Genomic DNA, 19713 nt, shown 5'->3' with positions numbered 1-19713 from the left:
CCCAGCACAAGCCACGCCGGGTCTTCTGTAAAATCACTGAGAAGCAGGCTCCTCACAGCAGCTTCCCTGAGCTCCAGCACACTCCCCTAGGCCCCTTCTCCTAACACCAGCCCGGGTGAACTTGGAAAATAAAATTCTGTCACTCCCGGCTCCCGCTGCACACAGCTCTCTGATCCCTGGTCCTCGGCCCCCTGACCCTTCAGCACGGAGCGCTCTGAGGAAGCAACAAAAGCACGCCTTTCCCTACGGTGGTGGAAGAAGTGAGGCTCCCCGCACTTACCCTGCTGACTTCCTTCGGCACCGGCTCATCTGGGGGAGGGAGGAAGGGAAAACACAATTAGAGCTCGGGCAGGGTCATTCCATAAACAGAAGGCTTCGCTGTATGCTTCCTTGTATGTAATCTGAGAATCTGGGTCTTAACATCTGTAAAATAAGTGTTAAACAGAGGAACTATAGAGCTAGATGGACATATGACTTTTGGAGAGACCTGACATGACCCGACTTGCTTGTCACTTCACCATCACCTATAAATGGCTGTACCTGCAAACATGGCTACACTGTGGCTTATTCAAATATGCGCACAGAAAAGAGTGTCTAACATTTGCAATACTCTAAACAGCACAGCCCCCGTGAACATTGGCAGCACCCGAGCACTGGTAACGTCAGGGCGGGTTCCGGTCTGAAACAGGACAGGCCCCTCTCCCTGCGGGGCCGGCTACATGGCAAGAGCATACCGCGTGACCAACAGGGCCGAGAAACAAGCTGGCCCAGACCCCATTTGAAGCCACTGGCTCTGAGTGGCCCAGCCCAGGTCACTGGCTCTCACACAAAGAAAGAGTGTTTGTGTGGCCTGCCCAGGCCCGCACGGGGCAGCCTCCTGTTTACACCGTGGCTCTCCAGGTCTGTGGAGCCTCTGTTTGTAGTGATACGATCTCACAGGTAAAAACCTGAAGATTTCACACACACAAAAAAACACTTAGAATTCAACAACGTGATCATATTCAACAAGTAGCAAGATAAAAAAGCGAGCACACAAAAACCAGTTGCATTTCTATACACTAACAACAAACAATTCAAAAAGGAAACTAAGAAAAATTCCATTTACAGTAGCTTCAAAAAGAATACAGCACCTAGGAATTAACCACGGAGATGGAAGGGGTGCCAGGAAACAGGGAGGCACAGCCCTGCCAGGGACGGGAAGGCGATGCTGTAATGGGTCGCAGGCACCTCCATCGTTTATCCAGATAAAATCCGCAGGGGAGCCTCTAGCAATTGAAAATAATATTTAAAATAATCATGGTAATATAGTATTTCTCTTTAGATTACACACGTAATTAGTCCCTTTACCATGTTCAACAGCAACAAGGCCATAGCAGAATAAAATTACAGCTACCTTTAGAGAATGTATCCTTAGGTACCAAAGAATGGCTCATTTTCTGTGGTAAGCAATAAATAAATTAGTCTAAAGACTATAGTTTCCAATTAATATAAAGCCTATATTTTAATATAATGTGCTAAGAAATACAACCTTATCTTGCTATCAACCCTGTGTCAAAATTAATCTCATAATAGACATGAATGCTTTTAAATTATTTATTCACTCATTCAATCTTTTATTCATTAAGTGAGATTTAATGTGGCCCATTATGTCCAACACTGCAAAAGATATTAGAGACGCAGCCAATGCATGGAGAGCTCTGTTACTAAAAGGGATTAAATGCTTCCTTCTTAAAATTTAAAAGCTAGTACACAAAATCTCTCTCTATGAAATGGAAGCGAAGTAGGATAAGTATGACATAGGGGCACTTTTCACAGGTATTAACACCAGTCTCAGACAGACTCAGAAGACTCACAGACCTCTATCAGAGTGAAATTCAAATCTCACCAGAGACAAAAACATGAGATAAATTGGTCAACATATAAAAGTACTCCAGTAAAAGCAATTAACGCCAGCATTTCTCATTCTAGGGTGTGACTTAAGACAGCACGAATGTCACTCAGAATTCTCTGAAGCTGGAAGCAACTGAATGTGCTTCAGCAGAGAAATGGATAAATATCACTCAGCAGCACAAGGCACACACCAGTGATACGCGCAGCCACATTCTGCTAAGAATTCAGAGGTGGGCCCCACATTTCAATGTAGAGTTGTCTGAACCCAAATATGTTTACCAAACGTTATAATATTGCTAGAGACACTGTCTTCTAAAAATCACGGCTTTATTCAATCCACAAATTATGGGAGCAGAGCAAATTATTGAGAGTAAATAGAGAGCACAAATGAAATGACAAAAATACATCACTGGAATCCAATAAAAAATATTTTCTTACTGAAATGGTAAGGCTGGGAGAAGTATCATTAACAAGCCCATCTCAAGTAATTCTCACACATATTAAATTTGGGAAGTGAATATGGTTGTTGATCTGTTTTAGACGAACTCTCTAAACGAAAAGCATCAGATACACTCTCAAATGTGGAGTTTTGACTATGATGGATCTAAGGACCCTGGGCTTTTAAAACCCTGAGCCTGAGATCGATTGCAAAAACATTTATAATTTCCTGAAGGCAGACCCTTCCTTTCATCACTGTCGCCTCCTGGTGGAGGTGTGAAGTGTGGGGGCAGCCTTTCCTGGGCCTGTCTGCTGGCTGCCTGGGCTGCATGAGTCACTGGGGATCCTCTCTCCCGGTCGGCACCAGATTAGCATGGGGGCTCCCCTTCCTGAGTCTCTTCTCCCAACACACACTCATGTTCTACCACGTGCCACAGCCAAGAGGAACAGTTACCTACTCCACTCGGAAAGATGCCACGGGGTTCTATGAAAGTTTCCAGCAAAACGTTACTCCTTGATAGTTCACCAACACGGGAGAGAGACCGTTTTTGCTTTGGTTTTAAAGACTGAGCTACTGTGCTAAGACATCTGCAAGTACCTGGCTAGCATGGCTCAGTGGTTGAGGGTCGACCTAGGAACCAGGAGGTCAGAATTAGGTTCCCAGTCAGGGTACATGCCCGGGTTGTGGGCTCAATCCCCAGTGTGGGGGCGTGCAAGAAGCAGCCAATCAATGATTCTCATCATTGATATTTCTATCTCTCTTCCCTTCTCCCTTCCTCTCTGAAATCAATAAAAATTTTAAAAAATTTCTACTTGCTAGATATTTTCAAATACACAGTCAACAAATCTGAAATAATCTTATTGTTTATCATCTGTCTTCCCTATAAGAAAATGACTTTGAGGGAATCAAGTTTATATATTGCTTATTCCACAATTACATACCCAGGTATTCAATAAATATCTATTTGTTGACACACTGAATGGCAAGCTAGAGCAATGAGGAGAATCTGGTCACATTCCTGCTATAGTCACCACTCAAATAAATGTTTCTAGAAATTATTATCCAACCTTTGGTTAAATAATCCAGGCCAATGTTAAATCTCCAGGAAGCTTTTAAGGGATAGATGGTGAACTCGTTTGCTTTTAGTTCAGATCAAGGCATTTGACACATTTTCTGGTTTTGTATTACAAAAAAAAATGATATGATAGTTCTATTTAAGTGAAAGTGTAGTTTCTGTATCTGAGAGAAGGTTTTTCAGAGAAAGGAGAGAGAGCACCAGATGAAGTTCCAAGTAAACCATTTCAACGACCTGTTTTTTCCTTCCTTGTGATGTGTACTAACAGTCACTGCCCCACTCATCAGCGTCCTCTTGCTAAAACCATCTAACATTGCATACTGATTCATGCCCTAGTCACTGAATCGCCTACAACGCACACATGAGCATAGAAAACGTGTCACATACAAAGCAGAACAAACGTTATTTAATCTGCAATTTAGGAGCATAATTGAAATCTCACTCCTTTCAAGCATGAAATATTTGAATGAATATTAAATCTTATTTCTAGAATGATGGACAGGCAAGAAATACATAACAGATACATTCTTTGAGTAAAAAAAGAAAAAGTAACTTCATGTATTTGATGAAACATATTTAAGGCAGCTGAAAGCACCAATATTTTTATTATTAATTATTTGACATTTATAAATACACCAATAGCTACGTGGTCTGCTACTGAATAGACATAGAATTATAATAAAAAGTATTGGCCATAAAACATAGCACTGCTGCTCATAATTTTTTTTATTGCAGAACTTTTTCTTTCTTTCTCTTATAGAGACATAAGTCAGTCTCTATGTGGTCTCCACTTCCAGTCCTCGGGTATCAGGGTTCTCTCCTGCGAGTTTCCCAGTGATATTTAGGAAGTTTTTCTGTGTTTTAGCTGTAATACCAGTTTGTTCCCAGGAGCATGTCCGTGCACATCCGCTTACTCTGCCGCCATGTTTAATCTCCGCTGCCCATAGTTTTTAGATCATTTGAGTTCCATCAATCCCTCTCTTGAATACCAAATGCAGAAACTTCAAAACCAGAGTCAGGAGCATCAGCGCTGAGCACATGCTAGCAGCACCCGCCTAACTGCACAGCATCTCAACAATGATCCTTCAGTGTTAAATATAGCGCTTTGCTACACTAAACATTCCCAGAAGAACAGTATTTATTTTGGTGTTTTTAATATAAAAGGTCTTCGTTTATTTAAAATCATATTTAAAATTAATTTCCACTCTGAAACAATATTCTTAGAAATGAATATTTGGCCAAATGCAATTTATATAAAACCAAAATTATATGACATTACTCAGATCCTCATATTAATATGTGCATTCAATCTGGAAGGAAATGGACTTCACATCCCTCCTGAGCCCACATGTCTTTTCATCAGAGCTGCCTCTTCCGTGGACGGATCTGAATGACAATCTAATGCCAAGTCATCAGTTTTCCTACTGTGCCCAGGTAAAAACTGCGTGAAGACTTCTTTTGGCAAAATATATTAACATAAATATAGCTGTGCAATACAAATAATTTTTTAGAATCATTAATAATCATCATTAAATAAAACCAAGTCTAACATTGCATTTTCAATGTGTTCACGTCTAAATAAATTTTCAAGAATTACCTGTCAAGATATTTATTTTTAGTCAAGGATCTTTCTTTTCTGTCTAGTCCCCCTCACTCTAACGTCAAGTTATCTCTTTAAACAGAATAAAACGATCACAAAGCTGACAAGCTACTATCTGTCTACCATGTTTCCTTTCCAGCGTGTATTAAATGCCTGTCCTTTGTCACTATAAAGTAGAAAATAATCCACATTCAGTCTGAATGAGATCTCACCTTCTGCTTTGTTGTTCTTCCTCCTCAGCCATTTCTCTACCGTCTCTGTACTAACACTTTCAGATACAAATTCATCTAATATCTGAGGGTGAAGAGAAAGATATGCCTTCACTTTTTCATCTGTCAAACCTGTAAAGGAATTGAAAAGAATAAAATTAACCCATATGACATCTTCATATACATAAAAGACATAAAAATACTAACTGATTTAAAATATGATAAGTACAGGAATATAAAGATACGTATGCACACAATGGAGTAATGCCCAGCATAAAAAGGGAAGATGTTCTGATACATGTACCCCATGAAGAAGCCTTAAAAACAAGTCAAATAGGCCAGTCCGAGGACAGACATTCACCCTGCCTTTCCATCCACACGACATGCCGAGGGGGCAGATGCACGGAGACGAGGCATTGAGGGGTCCGGGCTTGGGAAGGGGAGGATGGGGAAATGTTGCTTAATGGGTACAGTTTCTCCTTTGAGGGAAGGCATGTTCTGGAAGTAGAGTGATGACTGCACACCGTGAGTACAATCAACGCCCCTGAAGGGCACAGTGGAAATGGAAAAAAGGGCAGTTTTCTGTTATACATGTTACCACCATAGAAAACAGAAAAAGAAGTTAGAACCTCAGTGATTTAAAACTACAGACATTACATCATGAAACAGCTGTGTTCCGACGGTCCCTGGCAACGTTCCACTTGAACTGAGGCCGTGTCCCAGCTGCGCAGTCACGCCCTACAGAGCACTCATGTGCGGTGTGTGCACAGCCACCCTGGGTTTAACACCCCCGGTAAAGGACGCTCTGTAACAGCACCAAACGGAGAACGTGCCAGGGGCACGTGTCAGGTCCCGGATATGTTTCATGAGTACGTTCTTATCATTGATTGTTTACAACACAAATTCGACCCTTGCTTGGGGCACTGAATCTGTCTGTGCAGAGTCATCGTGAAATGTATTCACCGATATTCTCCGTCCGCCGTCTACTTCACTGAAATAATTTCCTCGTCTAATGACAGCTGCCCCTTAATACACCCAGGATTTTCAAAGCACTTCCACATGTTTCCATACTGAACACATAAAATCACGTTTTGCATTTGGTGCTCCTGTTGCTATGCCATTTTGTGAACTCCAAATCCCGAACAGGTTCCCCACAATGATTACGCAGTAACGGTAGTTGTTTCTACTACTGCACCCTCACTGTAAATTAGTCAATAGAACTGCCATCCTTAGGGATGGTTGGGTGAAAAAGACAATAGACAGATTCTACTTTGTAAAGAAAAACGTAGCCCTAGCCAGTTTGGATCAGTGGATAGAGCATTGTCCTGAGAACTGAAGGGTCCTGGGTTCGATCCCGGTCAAGGGCACAGGCCCGGGTTGCGGGCTCCATCCCCAGTTTGGGGTGTGCAGGAGGTAGCCGATCAATGATTCTCCCTCATCATTGATATTTCTCTCTCTCTCTATCCCTCTCCCTTCCTCTCTGAAATCAATTAAAATATATTTTAAAAAAGAAAATGTAAACCTGTCTGACCCCAGCGAACAGGCTGGGTGCTTCCCACCAGACGAGGCACAGGATTCCCAGGTGTGACTCTGCAGCGGACGGAAGTCACGACTCTGACGGCTCTACAACAAGACAGTGTAACTGAGGAGGCAGGTGACTTCTTTCAGTGAAATCAGTACTGAGGTGACTTAAACAACAGATTTATAGAGAGAGCTGGAGATAAAGGGAGAGATATGGAAATATAGATTTAGAGACAGAGATGGATATTGGTAATAGATTTTTTCAATGAGAACCTATGTTCACCCTGCAAGAGCCCCAATGCTGTAAAATTCTACTTAAGAAATTCTACAAGGGGTGACACATCCGACTCATTAAAGAGAGAGCTCCCCTGACGAGCAAGTTGCCGTCCCAGACACAAAAGAAACAGGGTGTTAAGGGAGATGACCTCTGACTTGACCTTCAGGAAGACAGACAATGCACAGTGCGTGATTTTGGAGCATCTCCCCCACAACACAGCGGGGAGCTGATGCTTGATTCCTTCTTTACACTTCCTCCCATCACTCTTGTGGCCCAACTTTCCAGTTCTCATCCTAACTGCCTGTGTGTCTGCCACTTCTGCTTTCTCTTCAATGAGCAATGATGGTGGCAGAGAGATCTAAACCAGGAGTCTTCCTATATGTGTGATCTCTAGTCCTCGGATGTTCTTCCACCACCACAAGCTCCCTCTTGACTCAAAACTCAATGATCCTCGTCCTCCCTATTTCTTCCCAAAGTGGTTTTAACTCCCACTTTCCTTTTCCTGTTACTCTCCCTTTTCTCAGAAACCCGGGCGGAAAATAAAGAGCCATATTGACTCATCCCTCCTTGTCATCTCATTTCATGTTAGGGATTATTATTCAAGTCTTATTTGCCAAATTACAAAATTACACATCTGACAAAATAGACAAAGAATGCTTCAAACTCAACAAGAAAAACGAACCAATTAAAAGTGAATCCAGTATCTACACAGATACTTCACCAAAGATGATAAATGAATGGCAAATAAGCACATGAAAAGATGCTCAACTGTCAATGAACGGAAGGTGAAATAAGAAGTGAGATTTCACGACAACCCTAGTAGAATGGCTATCGTCACAGGCACCGAGTACCAGTTGGTGGTGAGGCTGCAGCGTAACAAGGATCCTCACTCGCTGCTGATAAGAATGCAAAGCAGTGGTCACTTGGAAGCCTTCCTGGCAGTTTCTTCTAAAGCCAAGTACAGTCTGACCACGTGATCCAGGGGGCTCACTCCCAGGGGTCACCTAACTGACACGAAGACTTATGCCCGAATAGCAGCTCTACTCATGAGCCTTCACCCAAACAGCAAGTACAAGGTGCCCTGCAACAGCAGGCACACACGCTGTGGTCTGTCCATGGCGTTAGATGTGATTTAGCATTAAAAGCAAGCAGCTACCCAGCCTTGAAGAGATGAGTCACTCCAAAATGCACAGTGCTGAGGGCAGTCTGAAAAGGCTGCGTAGTATCAAATCCCAACCATACACCATCCCGGGGAAAGCAAAACGAGAGCGAGAGCACGAGAAAGTGAGAGAGAGAGAGAGAGAGAGAGAGAGAGAGAGAGAGAGAACCACTGGTTGCCAGGTACTGCACAGGGAGGGAGGAAGACCGAATGAGTGGAGCACGGGGCCGGGGTGGGGGGGTAGGTGCGGCTGGTCACAGGGCAGTCTTCTGGCCGTAAGATAAGTAAGTTCTGAAGCCCTAATTCAGGTACAGCAGGGTGACTGGAATGAACACTGCTGCATTACATACTTGACAGTTGGTAACAGAGCAGATCTTAAAAGTTATCACCCGCCAAAGAGGTACTTATGGGAGGGGATGGGGTGTTAACTAACCTTATTGGGGTAATCATTTCTCAATACACATGCGTATGAATCATCAAGTTGTACACCGTAAGCTTACCTGTGAGTCAATCATTTCAATGAAACTGAAGAACTGTTTTTGTCTTCTAATTATCCTTGCCTTCTACCTACCCGTCCATTCACCTAAATACACTGTCCCATCCTAGTACATTCCTCCTGAACTAGGTGTGTCTATGACCTAAAAAGCAGTCCCTTCATGAGCCCCGGCTGAGTGCCCTGCCAGGGTTCTGACCTACATCATTGACTCCCACTGCACACGCCTCCAACATGCCTAGTCTGCATGGATCAGAAGGCGACCCCACGGCCCTTCCGCACCAGCGCGGAGATGGGCTTCCCCATGGCTAGGCAGCCACGCCAGTTTCTGGACTGAGAAAGCCAGATGAACACTTAAGCCCCTCAGAGTGACAGGAGAACGGCGACAGCAATGGTTGGGAGTAGAGCTGCAGGAGTAAGCTCAAGTACACCAGAGCCCATCTTCCCAGGACTCAGAAAAGTGCATCTCCAACAGGGAGGCTGATAGTCAGGCACAAGTAGTGCAGCATAAACAACTTCATACTCACCCTGACCGGTTTGGCTCAGTGGATAGAGCGTCGGCCTGCGGACTGAAGGGTCCCAGGTTCGATTCCGGTCAAGGGCATGTACCTTGGTTGAGGGCACATCCTCAGTAGGGGGTGTGCAGGAGGCAGCTGATCAATGTTTCTCTCTCTTCGATGTGTCTAACTCTCTATCCCTCTCCCTTCCTCTCTGTAAAAAATCAGTAAGGCCCCCGAAGTCGGGGGTGAGGAGATCAGCAGGTCTGTCAGGGACCGAAGAGCTGCCCTGGAGGCAGCAGTCAGTGACCCAGGAGATGGGGAAGGAGGAAAGGAGCGAGCAGAGGCCTTGAAGACAGCGGGGTGGACACGGCTCTTTGGATGATGGTGCCCTGGTCGGAGGAATTGATGTGGATTAAAGGCACAAGGACTGAGTGATCACCGACTTTGAAAAATGCAGATAGAATCAGTGTTATTAACACAAACCAGCTGGTAACCATAACCAAAGACTAACGTCAAACTCTGCCACCTGAAGGTGAATGTGATGTCTCAGATGTTGGACAACAGCACGACAGGCAGACAAGCCTGACGCTGCTTCGCTCTGCACCTCAGCCCTGGCACATCCAGTGAACCTGTGGGCAAACCGCAACTACCGAAGAGCAAGCACAACCTACGCAGGTAAAGTAGCTCTACAGAGAAAATTTAAATCTACCACTCTACGCTGAGATTTTCAGGAAGCGTTTGATAAAACGTTAAAAAAAACTAATAAATAGTACCACCGAAATAAACCTTTCGTAGCATGCAATATTTTAAGAAAGCTTTAAAATAGAAAGGAAAGAATATAGGTTTCATGTGATACAATTTAATCTAGTGAAATAAAAAGAAGAGAAAATGGAGAAAAGAGAGGCACAAAAAAAGTGGAATAATATACAGGCAGATTTTGAATTAATAACCTCAGTGGTTTAAAACTTGGATTTAGATAAGATAAGCAGAATTAACAACTGTAATTTTTAATGGTGATTTAATACCCTGGTGAAATACTTTAAGTATTTCCATCAGTTTTTTCATTCATCTAAGTGTAAAGGAATTACACCCTAAAGGTGAATGTATGCAAATCCCATATGTTGGTGATTTCTAGGCACCATTTCTTTTTATTGCTTGTCCAATGAGATTTTTAAAAACCATAATATTAATAAAGAAATTTGAAACAAAGAAGATAAAAAAGTTTACTCAAAAAAAATGTATAAGTCATACATTTTCTTTCTTTGCTACAAAGCATACCTTAAGATTTTATTATAAGTTGACCAAGAAATAGCATTTCGTGGACTTCCTCTATAAAAGTGTATCACTATTTATACTTCTCCAGTCAATGCAGTAATTCATTTAAAAATATTGAGTTCTTACAGTGTCAGGCATTATATAACGTCTTAAATCAGGGAACTCAAGAAATAGTAAGAAGATGAGTAGTCAGACACATACCAAGCTGAAAGGTTAATAAGATGCATAAATGAACATAAAGTGTATCGGACACGATCAACTCTAAACACTGAGATTCTTGATTCACTCAATAAATGTTTGTTGAGAGCTTCTATGAACCAGACATATCTCTGTGGTTGATATCTAGGAAACATATCCTTAACCTTGTGGAATTCTGAAATTATCTTTAATGCCGGTTAAGGCTAGCCAACAGAAACTAGTGACAAATTAATGAGGCAGTAGGCAATGTCGAAGGTGACCCAGTGTTTCCAGCTCAGGTGACTGACGGGAATATGAAAGGCAGAGGACAGTGACAGGTTCATGGAAAAGAAGCTGGTTTGAGTTTCGGACCTGCTCAACTGCAGGTGACTGTTGGGCCACCTATATGGTGACATCAAGGAGCCAGCAGGAAATACTAATCTGCAGCTCAGAAGTCACCCATATTGATTATCGATTTACAAACACATTAGATTGCCCAGGAATACTGCAGTGCATCCCATATGGCAAAAGAAAATGTTAATTCCCATCTTCACCCTATATGACTTTTTTAAATTATGGAAGAAAATTATACTAAGTACAGTCTCATTAGAAAGATTAAGTCATTCTAGAAAAATAAAAATCATGCATGTATATTTTTCAATTAGATCATATAATAAAACCTTTGACCAATCACCTTTATTCAAATCATCAAGACGCAGAATTACAGATAAAATGAAATCTAATGACAGTCTGTAAGTTGGTCTCTGATCATAAATTAAAAGAACGCATTTTGAGAGAAAAGAGACACTGAAGATACATCGCAGGCTGCTGCCCACAGTGGTCCTTGGCGTCTTAGCACAGAGAGAGGAGGCTCCATCCCACAGAGCGAGAGACCGCAGCAACCGCTCCTTCATGATGTCGAAGGAAAGAAGGAAGAGAAACTCTGTAAGAAATGAAAGCTCTTATGTCTGCCATACATACATCAAAGAGTTCATCCAAGACGACATTTTGACAAGATTATTTCTTTATCTTTTGTCTCCACATCTTTCTTTTCCTGGGCAAGACTTGGCCCCATTAACAAACCCTGACCCAGGCTGTCCCTGCTCCCAAGGCTCACACCTTCCCACACTCCCTGCTGGTGAGGACGGAGCCGGCAGCCCAGGAGCCCAGACGTGTGACGTCCGCAATGGAGTGGAAAGTCAGAGCACAGACGATGGGCACCTGGGGTAAGGTCACCCCTCTGCCTCCTTCTACTTCTGTATAACAAGGTCGGAATTCTCCTCCAACGTCATGTTCACAGCTGATAAACGAAACTAGGCCAATAATTAACCAATAGGAACACATTAAAGGTTAATCATATTACCTTCAATTCCATACTTAAACCCCAAAATATAAAGTTTTATGAAGCATTAAAATTAGTTTTTCTGGATCATGTGGGAAGTCCTTTCCATTAATTGTTAGTGCCACTGTGTTGTTTCGAAATTCCAACATTAGAATTGGAAACAATTTACGTATTATAATGAAATTTAATTACTCAGAAAGACTGGCAATAAGAACACCTATTTCCTAATGTAACTGCATTAAAAGAAAAAATACACAACGCCGACAGGACCCTCTGAGCCCGAAGTCAGGAAAGGCAGCCGTCTCTCGAAGCCCAGCCGGGGCGAAGCCTGGCTCAGCATGACCCCATCTATCCTCGTTCCTTATTTTCATACTAAAAATTATAACATTTAAAATAGTTCAAGAGAGAGAAACCAAATGTCCATTCACAGGGTGGATTTCTTTAGAACATCCTTCGTTATTAACCCTACAAGCCTGGGGAAAGTAATGAATTTGACCTTCTTAAGCCAACATGAAAGGTCTCAATTTTTCACCTATCTATAATAATAAAAGGGTAATATGCTAATTAGTCTGGACGTCCTTCTGGGCGACCTTCTGGACGAAGCCAGGGCTGCAAGGGAAGCCTGGGTCCCGGGTGCCTGTGGGCAGCCAGAGGGAAGCCGGTGCCAGCAGCCAGGGGAAGGAAGGCCAACTCTTGCACGAATTTCGTGCATCGAGCCTCTAATTTTATATGAAAATAGTAGCATTAGCTGTTCTTCAAGATAACTTTCAGATAAATATTGAAGATATTTAATTGAACACCGCAGGTAAAACAAATGATGCTCTCGATCCACTGCCCTGAAAGCGCTGCGGCTCACCCAGCGCATTATTTCATGATGGAAAGCACTGGGCAGGGGCTGCGTCCCTCCCGCGACAGAGCACTGGCCCAGGGGAAGCCGTGTGCCAGGCACACAGCGCTGGTCACCGGCAGGGCAGACTCCAGTCGGATCCCAGACCCGCCTCGGCGCTTTCCGAGTCAGCGCTGCTCTCTATCCGTGTCCTGCGGCCGCACGACAATCTCCACAACAGGGGCTTCACCCACAGAAACGCACCGTCCCGGCCCTGCAGGCCGAGGCCTGGCCCAGGAGGGGCTGCACCCTGCCTCCCGGCCTCGGGGGAGAACCTGTCTCGGTGGGTGGCACCACTGGCCCAGGTCCCACTGCCTCCTCCCCTCGGGGTGTGCCATCTCTCCCTCTGCCATGGGACTTAGTGCCCAGCCAAGTCATCCAGAATGAACTCATTTCAAGATCCTTAGCTTCATCACATCTGCAAAGACTTCCTCCAAATAAGGTCATAGCCACAGACTCTGTAGTTAGGTCGAGGGTCGATAGCTTGGGGGGGTGGGGGGAAGCATGGCTCTGTCCTCCAGTTCGCAGGCCCTGGTTGGTATCCCCGGAAATAGTGAAAAATGTGATTGATTAGGGAAAAGGGGAGGATTTGGAGTCAGGCAGACCCGGACCCAAACAGTGTCTCTAACAGGTGGTAACTGTGTGCGTTTGGATAAAGTGCTCAAGTCCCTGGGCCTCGCGTTCCTTTGTTTGATCAAAGTCCATAACCCCGGTCGCATGGACTTTTATGGTCAGGACAATAATAAAAGGCAGCACCAGCACCGGGCACCACCCCGGCTCCTGGGCCTCCTGCTCCCTCAGACGATGCCTCAGTCCGATGACACCCGGGCCTCCCTCCCTCCCGAGCACACACCTGCTGGCACAGCGCCACCCCGGCTCCTGGGCCTCCTGCTCCCTCAGACGATGCCTCAGTCCGATGACACCCGGGCCTCCCTCCCTCCCGAGCGCACACCTGCTGGCACAGCGTGAACAACCCGGGCTGCCCAGCTCTGCGTGCACCCACAGCTGAGTTATGGGGTAACCCGGCTGCCCAGCTCTGCATGCACCCACAGGCTGAGTTACGGGGTAACCTGGCTGCCCAGCTCTGCGTGCACTCAGAGGCTGAGTTACGGGGTAACCCGGCTGCCCAGCTCTGCGTGCACTCAGAGGCTGAGTTACGGGGTAACCCGGGCTGCCCAGCTCTGCGTGCACCCACAGGCTGAGTTACAGGGTAACCCGGCTGCCCAGCTCTGCGTGCACCCACAGCTGAGTTACGGGGTAACCCGGCTGCCTAGCTCTGCGTGCACCCACAGGCTGCGTTACGGCGCGCGGTAGAAGAGGCTCTTTAGCTGCACACGGAACCCCACGCGAGCCCGACCTGAAGCACCCAGCCCACACCCTGGTAAAGATGGGCTCGCCCTGCGTCTCCTACCTGACAAATGCTTCGTGAGAAGGAGCACATGGCGGCCAGCGAGCAAAGCTGCCGTCTCTCCCTCAGCACAGCCCGTCTCCCGCCGTCACTGCGCCCCAAGGAGACAGAGCGCATCGGGCTCCCTCGCTGGGACCCCACGCTGACAGACGCCGCTCCACGGGCCGCACTCCCTCACTCGCTCCTGGGTGATGTTTACGCGCTGATGTTGACAAGTCTTTGGAGTGGCTATTGGTCTTGAGATATTTTTGGCTCACACGTCCTGAAAACATTAACTAGAGCAGAGAAGTGCCGTCCAGAGGACGGTCTTCCAGGCAATTTGGCTCAAGAAATTAATGGAAAAGTCACTGACTTGGGACTGCATTTTACATGCGGAAAAACACTAAAAAGTAATCGCAGATGGTGTGAAAGGATGTGACCGTGGATGATCCCATGTGACTGTGTCCTGGCAGCAGCCCTGGCAAACTAACACCCCTCCTTGCTGACCACCTTACACCTCTTCCTAAAATACGTTCAAAGACAGACTGATCTTTTAAACCACTGCTTTGTGTGAAGAACAAACATGCAAAAACAGACTATTAATCTGCTCTGATATGTATAACATGCAAATGTATGCCTACAGTCTTCCTAATGTTCACATTTAATTGCTTCCACCAGGAGAAACAATCAAGATAAGTGAGTCCTTTAGTAAGAATTAATGCAACGCATATAATAATGTGTTTTACCATCTGCTTTCACAAATGCATGCGGGAAATTATGGCAATTCAGGTTATTTTAGTATATTAGTATCAAGGAAAGAACATATTTTGTTTATCATGTTTTCAGAATCAAAACCAATTTTCTCAAGTACTACTTAATTTTAAAATAGGAACAACTTAATTTTCTTTAATAAAGTAATAAACTAGCCTCTCGACTAAAAAACATCTTCAAAGTATTTGGTGAAAGATGCATGCTAGGTGGCATATTTAGTAAATCCATTTTCAAACAGCAAGTCTCTCTCCACCACCCGCGTGATTTTTAAAGGCAGGAACGACATTGCGTTCCTCATCGCCTCCCCAGAGCCCGCAACGATGGCCAAGTCTTGTTAGGAGCAGGATTCACGTTCTATCCGGCCGACACACACGCACCGAATTAGCTGAGAGGGGGCCACTCCCCCAGGGAACAGTCAGGCTCCTGTGAACTTCTGGTCACATTTCCATCCACCGATCACTACGTAAGGTGTTTTATGTGTGTTTCTCTCCAAAGACACCTTTTTCAGTCTACACTGTGGGTTCGTGAGCACGGCACCTAACTCAGGCCTGCACGACGCTTCTCACACACTTTCTCCACGAGGCTCATCGCAGCCCCTGGTGCCTATCAGGACCCCAGACAGAGAACAGCACTAGGCCTGGAACACTTTACACAGCAAGGCCCCCAATACGATGCACAGAACCAGCTGGTGTGGCTCAGTGAGTGAGCGTCGACCTAGGAACCAGGAGGTCACAGTTCAATGCCCAGCCAGGGCACAGGCCTGGGCTGCAGGCTCCATCCCCAGTGTGGGGCGTTCTCTCTCATCCTTGATGTTTCCATCTCTCTCCCTCTCCCTTCCTCTCTGAAATTAGTAAAAATATTTTTTTAAATGCACAGAAATGAGAAAAAACATGGTACTAGATCCACGGCAAAAAGGATTCTTGTTCCCAGCATGAGTCGGGACCAAAAGGCAGTCTGCCGCGCAGTGTGGCCTCACCGGGAACGTGCCCGGGGATGACTCCCGTCTCCCACGGCTCTGCCCACACACGTGCTTCAGTGACGGCGAGAGCCCCCAGAGCCCCGCTTCCAGGCTACACATACATCTCAGTGAGCAGACGGGTCTGCGAGGACAGGACCCCCTCGCAATGGGGACAGACTGTGTTCACACACAGGCACTGGAGGAACGCTCTGGGATGGAGACGGAGTGAATGAGACCATCATCATAGGCAGGTGCTCCCGTGACCTCCAGCAACATCCTCCTGGTCCACTGAGACGCGGCCACGTGACATGGAGCCACTGGCGAACCTGTGCTCACCGTGGCCGGGCGGACCTGGGAACTAGGCCCTGCCCGCCTCGCGAGCACAGGCGTCTCGCTCTGTTTATCCCACCTCTCTTGGCTGCTAAGTGTGAAGCTTCTGAAACAACACATGTCACCCAATTCTGCTGGGAAACATACGGACTTCATTTAGTCCTCCCACCGGCCGGGACAAGATTTACCCACCACTCAGGCACCAGCATGGGGCAGTGACACATGCCTGTGACAATGCCCTCTCCGAGGGGGCGGGGCCGGCCGCGGGCTGCCCGCAGCGGTCACCTGGTGTTCTTGGAAAGACAGCTCTCCTAGGTGACCTGAGCCACCTGGAAGCACGTGACACCCTGGGGAAGTGACACACCTCCCTCACGCGCAAACTGGTTCTGCTCTTTAAAAAAGTTTCTATTCGGACCTAGTGCCAGTTTGGCTCAGTGGACAGAGCGTCAGCCTACGGACCAAAGGGTCCTGGGTCCGATTCTGGTCAACAGCATGTACCTCGTTGCAGGCTCCCCCCCAGTCAGGCCCTAGTCAGGGCTCATGCAGGAGGTAACCAACCAATGTTTCTCTCACATCAATGTTTCTCTCTGTCTTTCCCTCTCTCTCCACTCTCCCTAATAATCAACGGAAAGATATCCTTGGGTGAGGATTCACAACAATAAGCTTCCATTCACTGGTGTTCAGTCCCAGTTGGGCGGCCTGTGATGTTTCTCACAAGCCACAGGCATTCTCCACTGTTTCAAGTTGTGTGGCAAAAACATACAAAAGTTTCCAAGCAATTGCTCGCTGGTTCTACCGTTTCCCGTGCAGACACCTCCCCCGCCTCAGCCTGCTGCCTCGCTGTCATCCAGCTCTCCCAACTCATGGCAGCTGCCAACTCTTTCTGAACAATCAGTGAGCCCGATCCTCCAGCCACTCAGAAATAAACCCACGGGGGGGGGGGGGGGGGGCATGGCCGCGTCATTCTGCACACAACTAGCTCAACTCACTGCACAGAAGCAGTAACGCACTGAATGTCGTTTCTCTTTCTAGCAGAGAAATGGTTAAATAAAAACAAAGCACATCTTTTCTTGAAAGTTTCATGAATGTCACACATTACCTTTAAAACTCCAACTCGCTAACTCAGTACTTAATCCCTTAATGATAGAAAGTTAGCAGCTAAACAGAAGGGGCACTGTTTTTCTGGGCACAATGGCATCACCTAGTTAGAGCCTAAGACTGCCTGTCAAAGACAGCCTCTCCGAGCTCCACCACATGCTGACTTCCCCAGCAAGCTAGCCAACCTTCTGGGCTTCAATTTCCATCGGTAAAATGGAAGTAATAATAGTACCTGTACTTCATAGGTTTGTTTTGAGGATTAAATAATAATAATAGATAAAAATTGCTTAAAGTAGTGCTCAGTACATGTTATTTATGGCTAACACATAAATATGATATTCGTTTATGTAACAGCCAACAAAAGAGGACTAAGTTGTTAGAAAAGCGGCCTCGGTAGAATATCACAGCCTAGAAATGGAACGTGAGGAATTCAGAGGCATTGCTAAACTCCCAAACACTTCTTTTCAGCTTCCTCGGTGACAAAAAAATTAGATATTCAACAGCCATGCTCAGATATTTCTTTTTTTTTCTTTTTTTAAAATATATTTTATTGATTTTTTTTACAGAGAGGAAGGGAGAGGGAAAGAGAGCCAGAAACATCAAAGAGAGAGAAACATCGATCAGCTGCCTCCTGCACACCCCCTTACTGGGGATGTGCCTGTAACCAAGGTACATGCCCTTGACCGAAATCGAACCGGGGACCCTTGAGTCCGCAGGCCGACGCTCTATCCACTGAGCCAAACTGGTCAGGGCCATACTCAGCTTTTTCAATGTCCACGTATGCATTTCACCATTCTTCATGGCTTTAATTGGCTATATGAGCTTATTTTTGTAATCAACAGTTCTCACTGCTCACTTTATTTAACGAGTGTTTGTTCTGAAATGTAGTTTACATGATGATGCAAAACTTGAGTTTCACTAACCTGAGCTGGTCTTAAGAACAGTGACTGATAATTCTGATATATGATGCGCTTTGCGACAGGCACCTCGGGCTCCCCTTTTTAGCACGGCAAGCACAGAGCAACAGGCTGAAGTTATCTTTAGCCTTTAGGACGGGGTGGGGACCTTTTTCCTGCCAAGGGCCATTGGATATTTACAACATCATTCTCAGGCCATACACAATCATCAACTTACACAGGAGCCTGCTCTATCTGGTCAAACGTTTAATTCACTCCCCCTAATGCCTTGGCAGGTCCAGACCAATGATTTCTAGGGCCTTTTACGGCCCGAGGGCTGGATGTTCCCCACCCACTTTAGGGTTTCATAATGAACCATGACGACAGCGAAGCACACACCGTACCAGACGCGACTCTGCTCAGACTGTCAGTACGACAACAGTTTGGCTCTAGAGCATGTTATGTTCTGTCTAGGTTCTTCTTAATCAGCAGAGAGTAAGGTGGGCAAATGTGAGGATTACCACAGTCTCGGCGGGTCCAATCTCATGAACCTCGTCCCTCTCCACATGTCTGTGTAAATTCCAAAAGTATGTCAAGACACAGAGCCTCTCAGATGTGAAGTGTCACCGAACTGACCCGGTCCCTACTCCGTTTTCCCCTCCTGGAGGTTTATGAGAATCAGAGCGCGCAGACACTGGTCACAGACGGAGCAAGCCCGGGAGAGTTTATGAAACCCACTCAACGAGCCCCTTTCATCAAACTTGCCACTTATTTTTCCACACACACACACAAAATAAATCCACAAATGTGAAGACTTGTACTAATAAGTGGTAACAAACATATCACAGAATATCATTCCTGATGAATTAAACACATTTGTGCCAACAAACATTTATTTCCGCCAAACAATTCAGAAATAATACTGAACCATTTAAACAGACAGGAATCTGGCCTACAGTCAAGAAAAGCAATCATGTATTTTTAAAAAAACACTTCAATAGAGCTGCTTTTCAGACAAAGAGCCTTTCCCGCTCGCTCGGCACAGAATGTGGGAAGGGCGCCAGGCGCTCCTTATCAGCCGGCTGACATCAGAGCGGGGCTGCGTGCGTCAGCGCCCAGGAGGGACCCCTGGCCTGGCCACGGACCATGTGTTCCTTATCTTATCAGTTACAGTGTCTGGCACTTGAACCGGTGTGTGAACCTGAGCGGAAGGAAGGTGTGTGCTTGTGAGGGTGTAGGTTAAAGCTGTGCGCTAAGCAGACTCTGCCAGTTGTTCACAAAACCAACAGGCCGCACAGTAATGGTGAGGGAAGTTTCTGGCCTCGAACCCAAGCTTAAAAGAGACTTTACAACGAAGCGCTCCAGCCCTGTGACCACAACTTCTCCTACCCAGGCAAACCTGTGTCAAACTGGGACCTTCGGGAGCTGAT

General features: G+C 45.8%; 1 protein-coding gene across 1 annotated transcript in view; it reads right to left on the bottom strand.

The window, feature by feature from the left end:
* The window catches only part of PDE10A (phosphodiesterase 10A), a 137710-nt gene that overhangs the window by 45149 nt on the left and 72848 nt on the right, over positions 1-19713 (bottom strand). Inside the window, 2 exon segments of the mRNA XM_023764791.1 lie at positions 281-309; positions 5217-5345. Of these exon segments, the coding sequence (XP_023620559.1) occupies positions 281-309; positions 5217-5345 (158 nt within the window).

This window comes from Myotis lucifugus, unplaced genomic scaffold, assembly GCF_000147115.1.
Source record: "Myotis lucifugus unplaced genomic scaffold, Myoluc2.0 scaffold_348, whole genome shotgun sequence".
Taxonomy (NCBI): Eukaryota; Metazoa; Chordata; class Mammalia; order Chiroptera; family Vespertilionidae; genus Myotis; species Myotis lucifugus.
Note: the sequence above shows the minus strand (reverse complement) of the source record. Positions and strands in the feature narration are given on the sequence as shown.